At 39.8% G+C, this 8,122-nt stretch overlaps 1 protein-coding gene across 1 annotated transcript; it reads right to left on the bottom strand.

Annotated features, from left to right (window-relative positions):
* Positions 1 to 1,708, bottom strand: LOC111445915 (VQ motif-containing protein 9-like). The gene has a single exon (XM_023084465.1). It carries the CDS (start codon positions 1,363 to 1,365, stop codon positions 379 to 381), a length of 987 nt encoding a protein of 328 aa, XP_022940233.1. The 5' UTR covers positions 1,366 to 1,708; the 3' UTR covers positions 1 to 378.
* Between the last annotated feature and the right edge of the window lie 6,414 nt (positions 1,709 to 8,122).

Genomic DNA, 8,122 nt, shown 5'->3' with positions numbered 1-8,122 from the left:
TAGCTTAAGATCAAACAAGTATGTTTCTTATAACAGGAATTCTCAAGAAATGTAACCTATATGACATTTGAATTCTTGCAGTAACCCAGAAAGAACCAAAAACAAAATCAACAGCAGCTACCTAAGATGATGTTGTTCTACGAGATTTACAGAACAAACAAACAAACAAATTCCAGTTTCTGAATCAGTAGTGTGAAATTCATTCCCATTTCACAAACTGATCATCCAATCCAATTACCCTTCATTCATCTCATTCTCAACATGTATACAAAATAATCTAATTAAGTAAAGAACAAACCCTGAGAGCTGTGACAATAACTACAAAGATTAACGAATTTCATATCCGAACTTACCATATGATGGGAAAGAAAGAAGAACTCACAAACCTCTCCATCTTGGATTTGGCACTGGCACTGTGGGTGACAATGGAAGCTGTGGATATCCAAACGGACCCGTCGACGGCGATAGCAGCAAGCTCGGTGATAGCAAAGGGTATGCTGATCTTGGTGAATTCATGCATCCGAATGGAAGAGGTGAAAAGGGCATCGGAAATTGACCCTCAGAGCTCATTACTGCCGATGATGGTGGTGGAGGAGGAATGCCCCCTTGCGCCATGGCCAGCGGTGGAGGCAGTGGCTGTGAGGTTAAATTTTTCCAGCGAGGCGAAACTAGAGGAGCTAGAGGTGAGAATCCCGAGAACTGCTTCTGATTAGAATCTGAAAATGAGTTGTGAAGATATCTCATATATGCTGAAACAGGTGATTCAGCTGGCGCGTGGACGGCCGGTAGTGGAGGGAGAGGCGAAAGCGGCGCAACGGGCCGTCCAATGGGGCCGAAATTGTCGGTTGATGAAATGGAACTTCTAGGGTTCAGGCCAGGCGGTGGTTGTTGCGGCTGTAGCATCGGAGGAGGGCGGTTACTGACGTTTGCTAATGGAGGCGGACGGATTCGCTGCAGACGTGAGCTCTGAGCCTTCGGTGGATGAATAGGCGGCGGATTCGAGAATCGCTCGTGCGCCGGTGAGCCAGTAAGCTTCTGAACCACATCTCGGAAATCGTTCTTATTGATGTTATAAACCGGCGGCTGATGGTGCTGCGGTGGCTGTTGCGACTGAGCCTGCACAGCCGAATCCGGCGGCGGAGGCGGTGGTGGAGGTTGAAGAAGACCCTGATTCTGATTAAAATTAGGATTAGAATGATTAGAAGAATCAAACGCAGGCTTCTTAACAAAACTAGGCTTGGAAATTTTGTGCGAAAGCTTGTTTAAGTGCTTGAGGTATTGATCCTTGCCTGAGGAGACCGTACCGCCGCCATTACTAGCGGCGGAGGAATCTCCCGTCAGAGAAGATTGGCAGCTTTTCTCCATATTTCATACAAAAAAAAAAAACAAAATCCAGATGGCCGGACCCCCTGTTCTTGCTCGAAACAACAGTAGATCTAATCTCTCTTACAGATTACAGAACAGCAGAAATCTCTGCAAATTGAACGCTGTTCTTCCTCTCGCAGTCGGCTGATTGAAGGTGACTCAGAACCAGAACGGAACCCGAAATTTGAAGAATAAAATTATGAATTAAAAAGAAAAAAAAGCAGGTAAAAGATATACTTCAGGCTCCAGAGAGATCGCCCACCTTTACAAACACACTTCTAGAGAGAGAAACAAGAGAGAGAAACAAGAGAGATAAACGCAAAGTGGAGGGTCTTATCTCATAGCCTTCGCCCCCTCCCTCACACCAATAATTCTTTCTTTAAATCATCTCTAATCTAATTTCAAATAATATATTTTTTAAAATATTTAAAATATTTTAAATAAATGAGAAAAACAATATTTTCAGTTTATTTTAAATTTTAAATACCATTTTTGTCCCCCCCTTTATTTCGAGGGTTAATATTTAATAAATTAATATTTTCAGTTTATGTTACAAATTTTAAAGCAAATAATATCTGTTAGCGGTGGATCTGGGTCGTTACATAAAATTTATGTCTAAACCACGTAAAAGTAAAAATTTACGAATTAAAGAAACAATTTAATTTTAAAATTTTATTTATTATACGTATTTTCAACCAATTTAAAAATAGAGAACCAAAAATTATAAATAATAATTTTCTTTTATTATATATATATTAAAATTAGATATATTAAATTTAGAATAAAAATATAATAAAATTTAAAAGATAGAGACAAAATAGTGTTTTTGTTAAACTTTATAGTATTTATTAAAGTATTGGAAATGAAGAATCCTTGTGATTAGATAAGCATGAAGGAATATGCAACGTGTCATATTTTTAATAATTTTTTATATTTAATTTTTATTCGCTTCTTTATCAAAAATAGTTTATGGCTTACTAAAAACATTAACAATTATATTATAAAGTTGGGAATAAGACAAATTTGGCTGTCTAATTAATATTCTTTTTTTTTTTCTCTAAATCTCAATCTTATCTTCATTACTTACATTTGTGACACAATATAATTTCATTCAATATTTTTAATGCTTTAAATTCTTATATTAATTTTATTATTACATTCTTATTTGCCCAATGTCTCATATTAGTTAGTGGGTGGGAACAAACAACACAAATATTTGATTCTTTATTTAAATTAAATTATATTTTATAATTATTTTATTTGTCCGAATCTATTTCCTATCAAATGAATTAAATTGGATTAAATTATTTTATCAGGTTTAACTTAACGAGTGAACGATCCACGTTCACTCGACCTCTGTTTCACTGTGACAAAATATTAGGTCTTTCCTTCCTCCGATCGATGCGGGACCACCTCCAAATCCACCCCCCCTTTGGGACCCAGCGTCCTTACTAGCACACTGCCTCGTGTCTACCCCCTTTGGGGAACAACGAAAAGGTTGGCACATCGTCCGGTGTCTGGCTCTGATACCATTTGTAATAACCCAGATTCACTGCTAGCAGATATTGTCATCTTTGAACTTTTCTTTTCGGGCTTCCCCTCAAGACTTTAAAACGCGTCTACTAGGGGAAAGTTTCCACACCTTTATAAATGGTGATTTCACTCTTTTCTTCCTCCAATCGATATGGGACCGCCCCAAATCCACCACCCTTTGGGACCTAGCATCCTTACTGGCACACCGCCTCGTGTCTACCCCCCTTCGGGAGACAGCGAGAAGGCTGGCACATCGTCCCGTGTCCCCAAATCCACAAAAAATAGGCTTAAATAACTTAAAAAGAAAAATTACAAAAATAGCCTTAAATTTATTTTTAAAAATTAGATATATTTTAAAAGTAGGTATGAAAATTAAAAAAAAAAAGAAAAAAAGGGTCATGGGGGCAAAAGGGTAAATAAAAGAAAAGTGGGGGAGGTGGGTCAGGGAGTACTGTTGCGGGTCAAAGCAAGTGTAAGGAACGAAGTTGTTGTCACCAAATTTCTTTCCCCCAAAAAAATCATTAAAGAATCTTTTCGGCTGCCCTTTTGCTTTTTTCCTTATTTTATTTTTTATTTTTTTAAATATTTACTTTATTATTTTAATTGGATCCAAAATGTCTATCTCAAATTTTAAATTTTAAATAAAAAATTATTTTGATTTCCTATTATTATAATAAGACTAAATTAATAAAAATACTCCACTTTTGTCCTTTATCTAAAAACAATAATTCTAAACTTTAAATATTATTACGTTTTCGTGGTATGTTTTCACTGACCGACTGTGTGTCACAACTGTACTAATAAGAGAATAGGTTGTGATCCCCGCACTATATGCAAGGCATGTTAGCTTAATACCATGATGTAATCGAGGAGAATGATGCATCATCCAACACACTAAGAAGAGAGTGCATGAAAGTCAAACCGAGACATAAAAAAGATTAGGGGCAACTAGTTGTCATGAATGCCAGAAACGAGCTTGAAGAGGGTTGGGTAGGGTCTTGGGCCATAACCTAAGAAGTTGGGATTTCGGCGTCAGTTTCGCCATACGGCTGCCATATGGCTCTAGAGTCAAGTCTGTCTATATGAAAAATGAAAGCTCGTTAAATTTGGTGTCAATCAAACACCTGATGGATGCTCCACGAGGCCGTATGACCCTTCGTCAAAATCATGTCTACTCCACCTAGATCTACAATGTCTCACAATGTATTATAAGGGGAGGCATGATATCAACTCTCCACCACTCTAGGGCCCCTGTGACCTAAGTGAAAAGGGTAGTGTTGGATGACACAAGTGTGCCAATATTGCACCCTCAACCTTGAGTCGGAGGTTGGCATATGAGACTGCTCTCCGTTACGGTATCTAAAAATGATTCAACATGAACACGGGAGGGTTCATGCTTCAATGATACTTAAATAGATGGATGCTCAGGATATCCCGACAATATAGTTGACTCATGGGTCAATTCTCAATAAGTCGACTAGAATGGCAAGCCTAGAGTAGAGACAAGTCGACTAGAATGGCAACAAGTAAACATATGCATAGGGTGTACTTTGTTCGAAAGCCCCAGAGACGGAGTCGAGCCTCGATTAAGGAAAATCTGTTCGAGCGCTCCATAGGCCTCAAGGGAGGCTCTCTATAGTGTACTTTATTCGAGGGAAAGATTGTTGAGAATTGTTGAGAGAGGAGTCCCACGTCGACTAATTAAATGGTTGATCATGAATTTATAAGGAATACTATCTCAATTAGCACGAGACCTTTCAGGAAAACCAAAAGCAAAGCCATGTAATTCTAATGATGAGGCTCGTCAATTCTAGAGATATCAGCTCCCTGATGATATCGCACATGATATCAAGTCAATGGGAGAAGTTTTTTCGCTGCTGCTATTTGCAGCGAATATTTGTTGAATGATCCGTGGGATTCAAATAAACCTTGGCAGAAGCCAGTTCTCAACAGTAATCAACTTGTTAGCAATAAGCAGCCTTGAGGTTTAGCAGCGGAAAGTGTAACAACGCAAATTCATTGCTAGTAGATATTATTTGTTTTGGTCCGTTACATATCGTCATCAATCTCATGGTTTTAAAACGCGTCCGTTAGGGAGAGGTTTCCACACCCTTATAAAGTAATGCTTTGTTCTCCTCTCAACTGATGTGAGACCTCACAATCCACCCTCCTTGGGGGTCAAGTGTCCTCGCTGGCACGCCGCTCGGTGTTTGGCTCTAATTCCATCTGTAACCGCCGAAGTCTAAGTCCACCGCTAACAGATATTGTCCATTTTGGCCTGTTACGTATCGCCGTCAGCTTCACGGTTTTAAAATGCATCTGTTGGGGGAATGCTTCATTCTCCTCCCCAACGGTGTGAGATCTCACAATCCACCCCCTTTCGGTGCCCAGCGTCTTCGCTGGCATTCGTTCTCTTCTCCAATCGATGTGGGACACCTCGAATCCACCCCCCTTCGGGGCATAGCGTCCTTGCTGGCACACCGACTCGTGTCCACCCCCTTTGGAGCTCAGCCTCCTCACTTGCACATCATCCAGTGTCTAGCTTCGATACCATTTGTAACAACTCAAGTCCACCGCTAGCAGATACTATCCTCTTTGGACTTGTCACCAGACGGTGCAAGGCACTAGTTGGAGTAGGGCTAGACCCTCTCCATAATAAACACGTTTTAAAAACCTTGAGAGGAAGCTCGAAAAAGAAAACCCAAATAATATCTGCTCTTATGAACTATATAAAGGTGAGATAAGTCAAAACCTGAATTCCAAGACAGTGTCTGCCCCAATCTTAGTGCAATGGACTTTCCTGCACTTAACAGTGTCAGGTAGTCATCCTTCTGATAAGGATGGCATGCTTTTCTTCAAACCCAGCAGCACCGCCCCATCTAGAGGTGCTGCATATTTTGCTTCCACTGTCAGGAAATGGTTCTGCTGGTGATTCTATTGGCTCATGTAGAAGTTCTCATATTTTAGCTAGCAAGTACATTATGAAAGACACCTATAGTAAGAGGTTGCTACATCGAGGTTCAGCTCGGGCTGCTCCTATTTGGCTGGAAACTGCTTTGCCATTCGTCGTTCAATACTACCTCAAACATTATTTTCGATCTAAAGAATATGCAATAAACCATCAAACAAGAAGTCTAAGTCTAATCTCATACTTTACCTCGAGACAAGTTTGTGACCAATAAATATCGTTCACTAATTTCAGATGGAAGAACCTGTATGGTATCTTAAGAGAGGCCACTATGGAAAGCGCACTACCATAGATGCTTCAATCTACCTACTTGTCGTCCTTAAATACCTTGAGTCACCATTCTAAGCGATAAACCTCTTCCGAACATCAACATTTGTAGAAGTGTCTCAAAAGGAGTGAGCACGAGAGAGGCAAGAAACATCTATGGAAGTGCTCAAAGAGAGGTGAACCCGAGAGAGACAAGTAATGTTCGTGGAAGCTCGTGGAACTACTCCAAGAAGATAATATGCATGAGTTAATGGTTTCAATTGATAGATGTGCTAACAAAAGGACTCCATAACTTACTGTTTTGTGAGATCCAAGCCAATAGCTTGGATACCAACTCATGAAGTAATAAGCTTTGAACTTATTTTGTTAGGATATCTATTAGTCGAAACCATGAGTGCACATGACTCATGCATACTATCTCTTTGGAGCACTTCCACAGGCGTTGCTTGTCACTCTCATGCTTATTCATTTTGGAGCACTTCCACGTGCATTACTTATCTCTCTCGTGCTCGCTTCTCTTTAAACAATTCCACAAGTGTTGTTTGCCTCTTAGTGCCAATTCTCAAGGACAACCGATTGATGTTTGGAAGAAATTTATCACTTGCAATATTGACTCCTTGAAGCAATTTTTTGAGCTCCTCATTGTTCTTCAATGCTAGAACATACTTATGATTTATCCTACTTTTCTTGTGTTGCATGCTGCATTCTTAACCAATTCCAAAACCATAATGGCAATGTATTTGACTACGATAGCCAGGTGAATTAGAGCATCTAGGACAGTGCGCTTTTCGTAGCGGCCTTTCTTAAGGTACCATTCGATTCTTCCATCTAGGAATAGGAGTTCAACCTTCACAGATCTGGAGATCTTAGTAAAGGCTAACAAATCCCTAAATACCAAGTAACAATAAATCTGAGCTACTCGGAAATAATAAATCTAAATATATCCTTTATATTCAGAGCAGGGTCTTTTATAACACGATCTCTATCGAGGATTCATACTCCCAAAGTAGGGCGTTTTTTAACACGAAAAATGACTTCTCCTTATGTTTGTATAATTCTTAGTATCAAGTGTTCATAACATATAGGTACAGGTAAATAATAGCATGAAATTTCATCCCCAGGACTCTGTTTTACTCTAAGTAAATCCCACGAAGTGAGTCATTGTGAGATGCCACGTCGGTTGGAGAGGAGAACGAAACGTTATTTATAAGGGTGTGGAAACCTCTCCCTAGCAGACGCGTTTTAAAAACCTTGAAAGAAAGCCTGGAAGGGAAAGCCCAAAAAGGACAATATTTGCTAGCAGTGGGCTTGGGTCGTTGCAAATAGTATTAGAGCCAAGTTTCGGGCGATGTGCTAGAGAGGAGGCTGAGCCCCGAAGGGAGGTGGACACGAGGTGGTGTGCCAGCAAGGACGCTGGGCCCTGAAGTGGGGGTGGATTGGGCGGTCTCACATCGATTGGAGAAGGGAACGAGTGCCAGCGAGGACGCTGGGCCCGCCCCAAAGGGAGGTGGATTATGAAGTTCCACATCGGTTGGGGAAGAGAACGAAGTATTCTTTATAAGGGTGTGGAAACCTCTCCGTAGTAGAGGCATTTTAGAAACCTTCAACGGATATCCAATTTAGTATAAAATAACTGCTCTACGTCAACCAAATGGAAGTCATTTCACAAACATAGTCCTCAAAGTACATGTAATTTATACCTCTCAAGAATATAATATCTAATGTATCTACAAATAAAAGTCATTCACAAACAAACAGTCCTGAATTTACTGAGTATCCAAAACAGAACTTTAGAAGGATTCTAAGAATGTACCAACCTTTGTAAGTTAATATCCTTCTTTGAGACGTTCAAAAACTTGTAACACTCGAAACCATATGACAAAGGATCTCAAGTTTCAAAGATTATCCGATCCCTTATTCTTTGATTCCACCAATTTTTGCTTTCTAGGACAGAGATATGACATCTTATTCCTTGATTCCAACAATTTA

This window comes from Cucurbita moschata, unplaced genomic scaffold (genome assembly GCF_002738365.1).
Source record: "Cucurbita moschata cultivar Rifu unplaced genomic scaffold, Cmos_1.0 Cmo_Scf00008, whole genome shotgun sequence".
NCBI lineage: Eukaryota > Viridiplantae > Streptophyta > Magnoliopsida > Cucurbitales > Cucurbitaceae > Cucurbita > Cucurbita moschata.
This window is presented reverse-complemented; position numbering and strand designations above follow the sequence as displayed.

Excerpts from the sequence above, each read along its gene's own strand:
- LOC111445915 (XM_023084465.1), bottom strand. The coding sequence starts at position 1,365 with ATGGAGAAAAGCTGCCAATCTTCTCTGACGGGAGATTCCTCCGCCGCT.